Source organism: Sesamum indicum, linkage group LG3 (genome assembly GCF_000512975.1).
Source record: "Sesamum indicum cultivar Zhongzhi No. 13 linkage group LG3, S_indicum_v1.0, whole genome shotgun sequence".
Taxonomy (NCBI): domain Eukaryota; kingdom Viridiplantae; phylum Streptophyta; class Magnoliopsida; order Lamiales; family Pedaliaceae; genus Sesamum; species Sesamum indicum.
The window spans coordinates 24,323,948-24,339,369 of NC_026147.1; the positions used below are offsets into that span (position 1 = coordinate 24,323,948).

Consider the following 15,422-nt stretch of genomic DNA (forward strand, 5'->3'; position numbering starts at 1 on the left):
TATATCTGTTCATGGATGAGCTGTGGCCCAAAAAATTTAAACTCCAGCTCACTGTATTTATCTTTGAAGAATTGAAACAGCCCAAGCCACTGTGAAATTTCTTGAAAACCCATTGAGACACTGCGGTTTCCATTTCTCCTCACCGCCGGCGACGAATTCTTCCAGCTACGCAACGGTATGCTTCTTGCTTACTTTTTCTTTTTAACTCTTAATTACCTTTTTCTCTTCGAGAAACTATTCGTTTGAAACACCGGTATGGATCCGGGTCGTATTGCCGCGGACCCTGATTTGGGAATTGCTTTTATGTGGAATTTGATCCCTTTAGTAGTTACTGTGTGTTGAATACTGTAGGGGGACTGCTTAGTTTTCAATACTTTATGCATCTGAGAATGTATATGGATGTCGAGATCATGGATATGTCCATGTTGATCTGAAATGTTGTTTTAGATGAAAAGGGAAAATTTAGTTTTTGCGTTGATATTAATTCCATTAGGCTTCTCGACAATCCTGAACTTTTATTTGTAAGTATTTCAGTTTGTTATAGTTAACTTCGAGACGAAGAAAGTATAGTTCTTAATTCTACTGGCAGTATTGGGTTTTCGACTAGGCTGCAAGTGGATTAAGTGTAGAATTGTATCAAACTCGAGTCCTCAACATAATGTTTATGCTGTACTGTAAGGTTATCATGTCAGATCTGAACTAGCATTTTGTTTATGCTGAAATGATACTGCTGACATCAATATATTAAATGATGCTAGTAGAGTCAGCTTTATTAGACCATAAGACTGAATTATTAAATATGAAAGGTGTTTTTGGATTATAACCTTATGGGAAATATGTGAGTTTTATGGTTGCTTGATAGAGTTTTTCGCATTTTATCATTGTTGTTTAAGTTTGTCTTCCTTCTTGCTTCATGGATACCTCTTCCCTCATTGCATGCTTCTTGCCCTTGCAGATTTTACTTGATTCTACAGGAAGATGTATGATAATCTTGGAGCACAACCTCGGGTGCCTGGGCCACCCAACACACAGGCAAATCCTTTTGGGAATGCATTCTATGGTGCAAGTTCAGGATTCATTAAAGGTGGACTGGGTGCTTATGGAGAGAAAATTTTAGGATCGAGCTCTGAATATGTACAAAGCAATGTAAGAGCTTATGTGGCCTGAGGCTCTAATAGAATTTCTCTATCTTAAGCTCTTGAGGGCTCTAGCTAAATTTCCCAGTGCCTCGAACATCAATAGTTCTACATCATGCTGATGAGAGAGAACTTCATAGTTATTTTCACGTGGATTTAAAGTTTTGGTAATAATTTCTCATTTCTTTTATTATTTAATTGTTTTGCAAACAGATCAGCAGATACTTTTCTGACCCTCAATACTATTTCCAAGTTAATGACCATTATGTGAAGAATAAATTGAAGGTTGTTCTTTTCCCGTTTCTGCACAGGGTAACATCTTGATCCTCTATAATAATTTTTGGTTCACTTATTTTTAGTTGTTTCTGTTTCTTGGTGGTTATGGTGTTCCTTTAAGACTAGTATGTTCTCTTGCTTTTTAATCTCCATCAGGGCCATTGGACAAGAATCAGTGAACCAGTCGGTGGCAGGCTCTCCTACAAGCCCCCTATTTATGATATAAATGCTCCAGACTTGTACATTCCTTTCATGGCATTTGGTACATATGTGGTTCTTGCTGGCTTATCATTAGGTCTTCATGGAAAGTAAGCTTCATATTTATTGGTTCTTAGCATAGTATATTTTAAGAATTGAGTTCATCTGTTCGTGGCTGAATTATGATGGAAAATTTGTTTTGCAACTTATGGTGGAATATTTTGACAATGTTCCTTCATTCTCTTCTTTATCTAAGGTGTATGTCTGTCAAATTACCTATACCTTCCTTGATGTCTTCCTAGTGATGTTTGAGGCGAGTAATCTTTAATGACTGTCCTGAATTTTGTTCTTGATAGTATAATTCCCTGTTTTTTCCCCTGTATGCTTTCATCTTATTCCTCTAAACTCTAAAGCAAACATTATATATGTAAATACATTTAAGATTTGAACTCAGTCTCGGAGTTATTAGAAGTGTCAATTTTCTTCTAGAAGACTATTTGTCGCCGTAATCTTCCTTTGTGTAATCACATGAAACTTCTTGGTAAATGAGATTAAATAATTAGATCAGAGGCTGAGTGATGAGATGTGGTCATCCTAACTCTTTTTCCCAACTGGTCTCTCTCCGACTTTTACATGCCATCTTTAATTTTTCCTCTCTCTATGCATGACTCTGTGAATATAGTTTCCGCTGTTGTCTATACTTTTCTCCGGTTTTGCCTGCTGCGTATTGTTAGAATAGTTTTGCTTCGTTTGGTCTAATAGTTCTACATTGCTTGCCAGGTTTAGCCCCGAAGCTCTAAACTGGCTGTTTGTCAAGGGGCTGGTAGGCTGGACTTTTCAAGTTGCTCTGCTGAAAATGACATTGTTCTCCTTGGGTAGTGGAGAGGCACCTTTGCTAGACATCGTGGCATATGCCGGATACACCTTCACGGGATTGTCTCTAGCTGTCTTGGGAAAAATATTTTGGGGCTATGCGTACTACTTTCTGTTGCCGTGGACGTGCCTGTGCATGGGAGTTTTCTTGGTGAAGACAATGAAGCGAGTTCTTTTTGCAGAAGTGAGGAGTTACGATTCAAGCAGGCATCATTATCTGCTGCTCTTCATTGCCTTGGCGCAATTTCCACTCCTCATTTGGCTCGGCAACATTAGTCTTAATTGGCTCTTCTAAACTGTATGCATTTCAAGTTGCAGTGAAGGAATTCAAAATGTGACGGTCTGAAGAACTAGTTTTTGGCTATCTCATTAATTTGTTCATAGTCTTCTGAATTGCTGTCCTTACATTACAATCTAAGCAGATGTATTTTCCAATTTCCAGGATAATATACATGCTTTTAACACTAAAGTCATTGACAGAAGTAAAGGAAATGAATCTTGATAGTTGTCGGACATTGACACCGTGCCATTGTCAATATCTGCGCACTTGGGAACAGAAAGAAACAAAGCAGCAGGTGTAGTTGGTCTTGGAATCTAGTTGTAACATTGCGACATGACCTGATCGTCTCACTTGGTCCGGTGAAGCCATTTTATGCCCAACGTCGTGAAATCTAACATCTGACTCTTTCTCTTTAAAGTAAATTGAATTTCCTGTTTTTTTTACCTGTGAATAGCAAATTGTCATTTCTTGCAAGATCAAACATTCACAGGATTTTTATGAGTATAACCGAATTTTTTAACGAAGGAACAGGAGAGGAAAAGAAAAGTCTAAGATAATTACTTTTCAACCTTTTCTTGCGGAAAAAGAGGGGGTACAAAAGTCTAAGATAATTATTTTTTAATTTTTTTTCTGGGGTTTTGACTTGATAAAACTTGAGGAGAACGAAACTGGAGAGGTTCCTTCCGCCAAGCACGACGCTCAACGCGGACTCCCTATACCCGAGGGGAAAATAGCCAATGGCTGATCGTCTGACACTCGCAACTCCATCAGCTATGGCTTCTGTCTCCGCCGCCAGAATCGCCCCTCGCTTCCTGCCTTCCGCCAACGCTGCCGTCGCCAAGCTCTGCTTCCGTTCTCCTCTGGAGCTCAAATCCCTCGGATCCTCCTCTCTTTTCTCACCCCTCTTTCTTGCTCAGGTACACGGAGTCGCTCGATATCAATGTTTTTGATTCATGCATTTTACTTAGTTCTTGTGGTTTTCTTCTCTCTTTTAGAAGAGCGCTCTGCAACGATTACCTAGTTCGAGGATTGGGTATTCGACGGCGTCGTCACCCAAATGCTTTGCGTCGGACCCTGAAGAGCTGAAAGTTGCCAGAGAGGATATCAAAGAGCTTCTCAAGACGAAGTTCTGTCACCCTATTTTGGTAATTTTTATTGTTTTCACTCGTTTCCTCCTCCTTTTTCCTAAAGATTACGAATAAGATGATTGTTGACGGCTGAGTCTACTCGATCGGTTGAATAAATCGTTAGAGGATGTCTTTTATATGCTTTTTGCTCATTAGTTGTCGGAGATTGCTTTTCTTTCTTATAGATTAACCCTTTTGCTGTCTTCGAGTCCAAAGTTTAAAGGGGTTTAGTTTACGTTCTGGTAATAGCCATTTATTTTAGGCAGAAAATGAAGAAAATGTTTTCAGATTTACTGGGTGAAATTGGAATATGAGGTGCAAGTTAAATGAATTTTTTTAACATTTGACATTCCCAAGAAAGGAGAGATTAGAGTTATTCCTGTAATGTGATTAGTCAATGTAGAAATGAATCTCCTACTAAGAATTATCTTCATAGTAACAATGGTTTATTCAGCTGTATGACTCTTGTTTCATCAATGGAATCAAACAAATTTTAAGTGATACTCTTGATTTGTGGACTACAGTTATTATGTAAAACTAATATTAAGATTTGCAAGCATTTTGATTTATAAGCATTATTGTATAGGTCCGGCTGGGATGGCATGATGCTGGTACATATAACAAGAATATTGAGGAGTGGCCACAAAGAGGTGGTGCTAATGGAAGTTTAAGATTTGAAGTTGAACTGAAACATGGAGCAAATGCTGGTGAGCTATTCGCCTTTTGAGTTGTGTTTCTTGTTCGATAGTATTTTGCCTGACAGTTTGGGTTGTACAGGGCTAGTTAATGCTCTCAAACTTCTTCAGGCCATCAAGGACAAGTATTCTAACGTTACATATGCTGACTTATTTCAGTTGGCCAGTGCTACTGCTATAGAGGTTATCCCTCATTTTAGGTTGAATCTTATCTTATAGAGAAAACTTAATTGAAGTATTGAACAATGATTTATGATACATTTAAAATTGCAGGAAGCTGGAGGCCCAAAAATCCCTATGAAATATGGAAGAGTGGATGTCTCTGGACCTGAACAATGCCCAGAAGAAGGGAGGCTACCTGGTAAAACAACTGTAGCAAATCTTATTTTATGCATTTCTAGAAGAATGAACATTGTTATGCATGGGATATAAACATTTGGTGATGTCATGTCAGAGTCTAGTCCCGTGAATCTTGTTTGGTAGCCATGAAAGGTTGATGTTTTCACATAAGCGAGGTCCCAGAGTAGACTGTAGGATATGAATTTTCAGAAAATATTGAAATTGTTATATAGGTAATATCCAAATAAAACTAATAAAGTATCTGCAGCAGCACTTCGATCATGAAACTTCCAAATGTAGAGAGGAGATCAGGTCGGCTTTTTTGCCAGCATATTTTGGGTCCACATAGGGAGTTTTGCATTTGTAAATAGAACACCTATCCATATTTAGCAGACGAGTAAATTCTTTGCTTCGTCCTTGAGACATCTTATTTGAATAAATTTTATCTTTGTTATATGGCAGTTAATAATTACACGAGACACTTGTTCTCTAATGTCATAATTTATGTTGTTTGGATAATTGGATTTTCCTATTATACAGCGTCATGTATCTCCAAGATGTGTACTATAATTTCTTTGTTCTTATACAAGAACCTATGGATGCAATTTTTCCCTATGTCCTGTTCAAAGTTAGCTACTGACATTATCCATTATTTAGATGCTGGCCCCCCTTCCCCTGCTGCTCATTTACGTGATGTCTTCTACCGGATGGGACTGAATGATAAGGTAATTGGTCGTTCTAATTTAACCTAATATTTGTCATTGATTGGTTATAAATATCTTGTTGATGAACTTTCTGCTGTTCAGGAAATAGTTGCTCTCTCTGGTGCACACACTCTTGGAAGGTCCAGGCCAGATCGTAGTGGATGGGGCAAGCCAGAGACCAAATATACGGTAGAAAACAGCACAATTGATTTGATAGTTTACCTGTTATCTGTTGGTCATTGCGTGCTCTAGTGTTAGAATTTTAAATGCTGCACCTGCCTTATATGATGATGAAGCTAATGCTTGTGGAATAGACCTGGAAGAAGTAAAGTATAAGGTCGTTCTGTCATTTGGCTATTTCACCTTGAACAAAATGCTGCTACTTAGTCAGATTAAGTCGATATGCAGAGCATAAACTTAGTCAAGCTACAAGTGATATAGAGGCAGTGGATATTTGAGGATACAAAACACTGAGATAAGGTGAATTGAGTGATTAAGAAACAATGATATGGACGAAAAAAACGAGCAGGATGAGGTATTTGATAAGTTTTCATACTAAACTAGAATTAAAATATAAGATCGTCATATCAATGATTTCATTAAAGCTATAAGTACTGAAATGGGAGCTACACCGAATTCTTTTTGGATACATCCAAAGGTCATTAGTCACTTCACGTACTGGTTAACCATGGGACAAACAGAAGTAGCCTCTGATCTAGATAAGTGGGATGAAGATTGATCCATGTAAGTGGGATGAAGATTGATCCATGTAATGGGGATCACAAAAACATGTGATGAGGCCTGTCGGTGTTGCTATGTTATCTTTATTTATTTTTTTCTTTTTGTGTTTTTATTTTTGCTTCTTTAATTGGCATTCACATGATCTGCTTTTTGCTAGCAGCCTTTGCTAATACTCTTAGCCATGAATACCCAAGATAGCTTATTTTTATGTGGATATTAAGCTGCTATTCTTTTTTATGGCAGAAAGATGGACCAGGGGCCCCTGGAGGGCAATCATGGACAGTGCAGTGGCTGAAATTTGATAATTCCTACTTTAAGGTGCAAAATGATGATATCTATTTTCATTTTTTGATTTTTCCAACCGAAGCTACCGACCTCCTGCTCTTATGCATAATTGATTACAATTTGTAGGATATTAAAGAAAGAAGGGATGAAGATCTATTGGTTTTACCTACCGATGCTGTTCTTTTTGAAGATCCTTCTTTCAAGGTAAAATTAGATAAAAGAACGTCATCTCATGAATTTTCTTTATATTTTATGCCTCTTCTGATTCTTCAAATTACGTTTATGCAGGAATACGCCGAGAAATATGCTGTAGATCAAGATGCATTTTTCAGAGATTATGCGGAAGCTCATGCTAAGCTTAGCAATCTTGGAGCTAAATTTGACCCTCCTGAGGTATTTATCCCATTTCTTTTGCTTTCTAGTTTTGTCTTTTGTCGCTAATACATCATTTTAGAGTCCAATAAAACTCACAAACGAGCTTTAATTTGCTTTCACAAACTTTATTTGTTTCAACCTCCTTTTCGGTCAATTCACCCAAATATATACCCAAATATATCACCCTTTCACTCATGCCTTCAGATTCGTTTGAAATTTATCATTGTAGTCTGATTACTTTCTAAACTTATAAATATTTCTGCAGGGTTTCTCCATATAGATGCAAGAATCTACCTTAAAATTTTGTGGCAGCCAATTACTCCACGGGAAAGGTTGTAGTTCTTGACAGCTGAGAGCTTATTTTGCTTCTTTTATACATTAAAGGTTTGCAGCCTGCAGGACTAGACTATTTCTTTTTGTGTGCTGTTAACGAGAACACTGGTGTTCAAGCTATATTACAAATTTGTGGGAACAACAAATTTAGATCTTTGATGTTTTAGTGAAGAAAGAAGAATAAGTTCATGAAGCTTTAGTTATTATACATCTTTGCTACTAGCAAAGAAGTTAAGCTGATCAAAGGGCCGTATTCTGGTTATCTACCAAAATAGACACACTCGGTATTCAAAATAAAGCTCATTTGTATTGGGATTAGGTTAACAGCTACACAGGTAGTTCATGGATAGTTGAATGCAGATATATTTGCTTGCCAGATTTGATATAAAATCAAAGCTCAACAGCCATTACCCTTCTTGGTAGTTTAACTTTCCAAATTGGGGCAAAAAAGAAGTGGGCCATAGGCATCCCCCTGAGTTTGGATGGCCGACTTACCCCAACCAACAGAGGCTTATTTTGAGTTAACCAGCTTGATGATTCATGTGGGCTATCTGGATTAGAAAATTTTGAAATTGGATAATTTTGCTTTCAATTTCAAATTTTGTTACATACTTTTAATTAAACTCGAAGAACACGTACTTGTAAGGGTTCGTATTTATTTGCTCTTAACAATCCCGATTTTTACTTTCTCATGCCAAAATTCTTAGTAACAATCATATAAATCCAGTTCAATATCGATGAAAGGTTACATTGGTACATAAACGTCCACTATACATTATACAATGAGATATTTTAGATTATGAATATACTTTTTTAATATTTAATTTGAGAGCATGATAAAATATCCAATCAATTTAACCATTCTTGAACCTTAAAGAGAGAGTTGTATATAATCAATTTAACATTCCCGAAGATTAAGGAGAGGTATTAGTATCCAATTTTGTGTTGCAAATTAATTCTTATCCTTTATAAAAGTTTCGCACTCGCCCTGGAACTCATCTATGATCATCAAACTTTTTATCTTTTGCATTATCACTTGGACGTCGCCCTGTGCTGAATTAATTTTGCCACCGCCTTAGACATCCTAAATAAAATTCCCATTTTCCCTGTTTCCATATGCTTCTCAGCATGATATTTCCTTAGTCCTTTCTCAATTATCTGCTTGTTGAAGTTCATTCTGTCGTCCACAATGGGATTGCACTGCATTGCGTCAAGAATACCGCAGCGGAAGCACTCTGCTACAGTATGAACACTTTCCGTGACACTTTCTTGACATGGGATGTAGTGGGTCTAAGGCGGAGGAGTTGCCGCTGGTCATTCGCTGCCGTCACCGGCTAGCCGCTAGACACCGCTACGATCTCGCTGCCGCCCATGTGTCCTACTTCCGCTCGCTCAAACATGTCGGCGATGCTCTACGGAAATTTGTTGACGAGGAGTTAATTACTACATCCCCTTCTTCTTGTTCCTCTTGTTTCTCCCCATCTTTGGTTTTCCCTTCAGCTTCGACGATGAAAGCAAGAATGCTGGTGAACCACTGAATTTATATGATGATGAGGATGAGGAGCAGGAGTCGCATTTATATCTATCTGATTCTTCTTCTGATGATGATGGGAATCCAGAAGGTGATTATAAGTATCAGCATCATGCACATGATTCGGATGACAGCAGGCATGATCAGCACCACAGCCATCGCCCACATGTGGACAAGGAGAAGGATTTGATAAGCGAGCAAAGGAGGAGGAATCTCCATCTCACCACATGGGTGGTGGTTCTTATGGGTATGGTACTGGGGATGGGTTGATTAATGGCACGTATGTATACCCGTTTTACCTGCTGTCGCCCCGTTCTTACGAGGAGCCTTATATGGATCCCACCTAAAGGGAATGTGGCAGCGATGGTATTACTCCAATAGTTCGAATTTAAACCACATGAGGAAGTCAATGAAAACGGTGGTTCAGGAGCCACCAGCGCAGCCGGCGTACGGGTACTTCGATTCATACTGGAATTCTCCAGCTGGGTATGGGCATGGATACTGTCCCATGTGTCTAGAGGTGGTGAATTTGGGAACAGTGAGGGTGTCAAAGTGAGTCCACGAAAAGAGACGCCACCTCCTCCACCGCCAAAAGCGTCAGCATGGAACTTTTTCAACCCTTTTGATGTGTTTAATAGTTGGTATACGGGTTTTTATTCAACTGGGAGATACGGCTATAGGTTGAATTTTAGGAGCCCCGGTCGAGGACTCGAGAGATGTGAAATTGGCAACGGAAATCATAGAGTAGTTCATTGAAGAGAGATTGAAATCAACAAAGGAGGGTATATCTCTGGTTTTATTCATTCATTTTCAAAACGTACAGAGGGTGGGGTATATATACATATTGCTGCTATAACTGCTTAAACTGTTATTCCCTCCCTCTGTCTAATTCTTTAAAACAGCAACTTTAATAAGCGTTCTTTAACTCATAAGAAAAGTTGCTAATTCACTAACAGACTCATGCTCTTCTTGGTGTGCTTGTTCGCGTGTTTAGGAACACGCGATTTTGTCCTGCTGTTCTTCCCTCACTCTGTTCTTCTGAAATACAGTTGTTGCACTGCTGTTGTATCATTGTTTACACGCCCCCCTCAAGTGGGACTTGTCAAGATATTGATGAGTCCCAACTTGATTATGAGTGAAAGGAATTTAGGTCCAGGCAAAGCTTTTGTAAACAGATCAGCTGGTTGGTTCTTGGAGGGTATGTGCTTAGGTAGCAAAAATCCTTGCTTATACTTATCCCGAACTAAATGGCAATCGATCTCCAAATGTTTAGTCCTTTCGTGGAAAACTGGATTAGCCACGATGTATAAAGCCGCTTGGTTGTCACAAAAGAAGGGGATAGGAGTAGGAGACTCAAGTTGGAATTCCTTGAGTAAGTTATGTATCCAGATGAGTTCACATGTAGTGGAACCCATGCTGCGATATTCTGCTTCAGCACTCGATCGAGCTACTGTTGTTTGCTTTTTGGTTTTCCACGATATCAAACTATCCCCTAGGAATATACAGTAACCGGTTAAGGATCTCCTTGAGTCCTTACATGCAGCCCAATCTGCATCACAGAAAGAAACTAAGTCAAAATTGGAATCTGCAGCAAAAAACAAACCTGTGTGCATTGTTCCCTTCAAGTATCTGACTATGTTGAGTGCTGCATCCCAATGTCCTTTGCATGGCCGTTGCATAAACTGACTTAATTGCTGCGTGGCATAGCATATGTCAGGTCTTGAAAATCCTAGGTAGAGAAGCCTACCTAAGAGTCTCCTATATTGTTCAGGATTTGTCAATAGTTCATCCTCATAAGCTGTAAGCTTGAAACCTGCTGGAAAAGGAGTGGTGGTGGCCTTTGCTGATGCAAGTTTAGCATCATCTACAATATCCTTTATGTACTTAGCTTGAGTAATGGTGATACCTTGTTTAGACCTTGCAATTTCTAAGCCAAGGAAGAATCTGGCTTCACCAAGGTCTTTAATAGTAAAAAGACGATCTAAATATAGTTTAATTTCTGAAAGAGTATGTTCAGATGGTCCTGCAAGAAGTACATCATCCACATATACTAACAAGCAGTAAAAACCTGTAGATGTTAGCTTAGTAAACAAACAGTAATCATGCTTACACTGTATGAAACCATAACTTTCTAATTTGGAAGTGAATTCTTGGTTCCATTGTCTTGAGGCCTGTTTTAATCCATATAAAGATCTTTTTAATTTGCACACATAACCCTTTGGTATGTTGGATCCTTCAGGGGCTTCCATGTATATTTCTTCATCAATAGTACCATGTAGAAATGCATTGTTTATATCTAATTGATGTAGATGCCAATTAAATTTTGCAGCAAGTGCTATAAAAATTCTAACTGTGACAGCCTTTGCAACAGGAGAAAAACTATCAAAGTAGTCTATTCCTTCTAATTGGTTATATCCTTTAGCTACAAGCCTAGCTTTATATCTTTCAATAGTGCCATCTGGTTTTAGTTTCAGTTTGAATATCCATTTGCAACCTATAGTTCTTTTGTTTTTAGGTAATTCTGTTATTTCCCATGTTTGGTTCTTTTCTAAAGCCTTAAGCTCTACAAGCATAGCATCTTTCCATTCCTTTTGTTTAATAGCCTGATTAAAAGACTTTGGTTCTTGTGGTAGAGAAGCAGCAGATAATAAGCAAGAATGAATGGAAGTGGGATAGGAGATATTAGTCATATTCTGATGATCTGAAATATTAGAACAAATATAGTCCTGTAGTTTGGTTGGTCTAGTTGTAACTCTTGTGGATCTTCTTAGAATCTCATTACTATTTTCTACAGGATTATTTTCCTGCTCTGCTGTTAAAGACTCTGTACTATTATAATCCTCTTGTACAGTAATATTTTGTTCATTATCATCAGTGGTTTCTAGGTTTAGATCAGTTTCTAAGTGAGGTAAAGAACATGTAATGGGGTCACTTTGATGTCCTACATATGGAAAAACATTCTCATGAAACACAACATCTCTTGAAACAAGTATGGTTCTTCTTTCTAAGTCATACAATTTGTATCCCTTTTTATTAGCGGCATAACCTAAGAAGACACATTTAAAGGCCCTAGGATCAAATTTGGATTTATTAGGGAAAGTATTAGTAGCAAAACACAAGCATCCAAAAGTTTTAAAAAGAGTATAGTTCACAGATTTATTATGCAATACTTCATAGGGTGTTTTCCAATTTAATATAGGTGTAGGAATTCTATTTATTATGTATGTCGCTGTAAGAATGGCATCTGTCCAAAACATTTTTGGTACGTTGGATTGGAACATTAGGGACCTAGCTACTTGAAGCAAATGTTTATGTTTTCTTTCAACGATCCCATTTTGCTGAGGTGTATGAACACATGATGTTTGATGTATTATTCCCATTTTCTTAAAGAAACTTTGACATTGTTCTCCCATAAATTCAGTACCATTGTCACTTCTTACAGTTTTAATCTTCCTCTCAAATTGTGTAAGTATCATGTTATAAAAATCCATAAGTATGTTCACAGTATGTGATTTAAGTTTCATTAAGAATGTCCATGTAGTTCTACTGTGATCATCTACTATAGTTAACATATAGGAGCATCTAGATAAGGAATATTCATTATATGGGCCCCATATATCTATGTGCAAGAGATCAAAACAGTGTTGAGATATGCTACTGCTGGCATTAAAAGGTTGTCTTTCTTGCTTAGCCTTAGGACAGATTTCACATAAGAGTGGCTGATCATTGCAATCTTTCATTAATCCTGTATGTTTCAATACATTGAATGAAATATGTCCTAGTCTATTATGCCATATTTGTGATGAAACATCATGAACACTAAGGGCTGTTTCTTGACAGTTTTTGATAACAGCATCTATGTATCTCTTCTCAAAGGAGTGTTTCTTGAGAACATATAGTTTTCCTAACATGCTTGCTACTCCAAGAACTTCTTTAGTCTTGTGGTCCTGCATAACACAATAATTCTTTGAAAATATGAAACGAATAGAGGAAGAATTGCATATTTTACTAATGGACAATAAGTTGAACTTTAAATCTGGCACAAGGAGAACGTCTTCAAAATAGATTTTGTTAGGAAAGGTTACAGTCCCTGAGCCCTTTATAGAGTGTCTAGTACCATCTGCTAAATGTATACATGCATCAGACATTTTAAGTTTGGGTTTATCAAACAAATCAGAGTTGTTGCACATATGAGCTGTTGCTCCACTATCCAAAATCCACATATGAGAATCCAAATTATTCAAAACAGAATTTTCAGAGATTTTACCTGAGAATTCAATATCATTCAAGTTGGCAGAGCTTGATGTTTGTGCTTCTGAAGCTCCAAAATATTTCTGTAGTTCCGTCCTTATGAGTTCACTCATTGATTTCTCATCTACCACACTGTGCACATTCTCTTCAATTTGTGCAGCTGCTGTCAATTTATTGTTCATAGTTCCTGACTTCTTTCTTTGATCAACCAACGTCTTATACCAGTCCGGATAACCATATATTTCGAAACAAACTTCCTTTAAATGGCCTGATTTGCCACATTGTTTGCAGACTTGGTTTCTTTTATCTGCAAATGATTTCTTTTTCTGAAATTCTGGCCTTTTATACACCTGCATTGCCATGATTTGAGATGTATTTGGCGGCTCTTCTTTCTCTTTCTCAACTCTGAGAATCATGGCATAAGCTTTACTAACACCCGGTACTGGATCCATCATAAGAATCTGATTCCTCTCATGATTATACAATTCATTCAATCCCATAAGGAATTGAATGGTCTGATTATGGCTGTTGATGTCTGCTGATTCTTTGGCTGCCCCACAGGTACATTTTGGTGTGTAGGTTATGGAAGATAATTCATCCCACAGTTTCTTTAATCTTGAAAAGTAGGCAGAAACTGTTAGGGAGCCTTGCGACAATACACCAAGTTTTTTCTTCAATCGAAATTCCAACGGACCATTACTTTGTCCGAACCTGTTTTCAAGCTCAACCCACAACTCTCTTGATGAGTTAGTGTACATGAAACTCTCAACTATATCACGTGAGATAGAGTTTAGAATCCATGAAGTGACCGTAGAGTCCGTTCTATCCCACTGTTCCCATTCTTTGGTATTTTCTTCCGGTTTCTTTGTGTCTTCACTGATGAATTTCAATTTCATCCTGGATCTCAGTCCCAATTTTATTGATCTGCTCCAGGACAAGAAGTTGGTTCCATCTAGAGGTGCAGTGACTAAGGTCAGCCCTGGGTTGTCATTGAGCTGCAACTTGAGTATTTCTGCATCATCGGCCATTCTTGAACTTTTCTCTGTTTCTTGCAATTGGTAATATAGTGATCTTGGTTTTCTTGGTATGAATTGTTAAAAGGAATCAGAGACCATCAATGATGGCTCTGATACCATGTGAAATTGGCAACGGAAATCATAGAGTAGTTCATTGAAGAGAGATTGAAATCAACAAAGGAGGGTATATCTCTGGTTTTATTCATTCATTTTCAAAACGTACAGAGGGTGGGGTATATATACATATTGCTGCTATAACTGCTTAAACTGTTATTTCCTCCCTCTATGTCTAATTCTTTAAAACAGCAACTTTAATAAGCGTTCTTTAACTCATAAGAAAAGTTGCTAATTCACTAACAGACTCATGCTCTTCTTGGTGTGCTTGTTCGCGTGTTTAGGAACACGCGATTTTGTCCTGCTGTTCTTCCCTCACTCTGTTCTTCTGAAATACAGTTGTTGCACTGCTGTTGTATCATTGTTTACAAGAGATGTGAGGGAGATGGAGGGAATTCCTGATTTGGAGGAAGAAAGTGGGAATGAGGTGTACAAAGAGGTCCTCAAAGGAAAGAGAACAAGTTCTGGAGAGAGCACTCGTGGTTCTAGAGCAGTGCCAGTGCATAAACGCAGTGGGAGTAGTTCAATATCAGCAATGGCAAGCGTAAAGGCAGTTCAAGATCAGTGCAATTACGTAAAAGTGAAGGCAGTTCCAGAGCAGTGCCTTCATCGAGTAGTGAGGAAAGTGAGAAACCGTCAATATTGTCGTCACCACTGGAGAGTAATGGGAAATCATTGGCTGATCAATCCGCAAAAGGTATGGCAAGTTCAATAAGCAGTCCACAGACTCTAGCCTGGAAGAGTGTGGATGAGGGTTCTTTAAAGAAAAAAGCGGCAATTTTTGAGGTGGAGGGGACATCAAAGCACGATGCTCACCCTTCCCCGTTGAGTACTTGTGACTGTGCTATCACCTCATGCCCGCCGGGATTTGCGTGAGATTGTGGCTGAAATCAGAGATGATTTTGAGGTACCTTCTTCACCATTTTTTAATTAAATATTATATAACATTTAATATATTTTGTTAAATATATTGAATTATTCATTAACAGTTTTATAAAAATAATTCTAATTGGAATTAAAAATGCTATAGGAGGAATGTTGATGATGATGACATCGATCATTTTGAATTTGATCGCCAATCCACTTTCTTTTGACTATGTATGTATGTCTTAAGCATTTCTACAATTAATTTATGGATTTGATGTTAC

General features: G+C 37.9%; 2 protein-coding genes across 3 annotated transcripts; both read left to right on the top strand.

Annotated features, from left to right (window-relative positions):
• Positions 24-2,952, top strand: LOC105159460 (protein YIF1B-like). The gene is made up of 5 exons (XM_011076536.1): positions 24-175; positions 956-1,146; positions 1,350-1,448; positions 1,569-1,720; positions 2,391-2,952. Exons 2-5 carry the CDS (start codon positions 979-981, stop codon positions 2,776-2,778), a joined length of 807 nt encoding a protein of 268 aa, XP_011074838.1. The 5' UTR covers positions 24-175; positions 956-978; the 3' UTR covers positions 2,779-2,952.
• LOC105159461 (probable L-ascorbate peroxidase 6, chloroplastic) lies at positions 3,418-7,594 on the top strand. 2 transcript variants are annotated; one of them, XM_011076539.2, is made up of 11 exons: positions 3,418-3,680; positions 3,762-3,908; positions 4,477-4,597; positions 4,668-4,768; positions 4,859-4,946; positions 5,582-5,649; positions 5,731-5,817; positions 6,613-6,687; positions 6,781-6,858; positions 6,943-7,047; positions 7,295-7,594. In XM_011076539.2, the coding sequence occupies exons 1-11, from the start codon at positions 3,501-3,503 to the stop codon at positions 7,307-7,309; spliced, it is 1,065 nt and encodes a 354-aa protein (XP_011074841.1). In that variant the 5' UTR covers positions 3,418-3,500; the 3' UTR covers positions 7,310-7,594. The 2 variants fall into 2 exon arrangements, with proteins under 2 accessions (XP_011074841.1, XP_011074839.1); XM_011076537.2 differs by having other exon boundaries at positions 3,420-3,680; positions 3,759-3,908.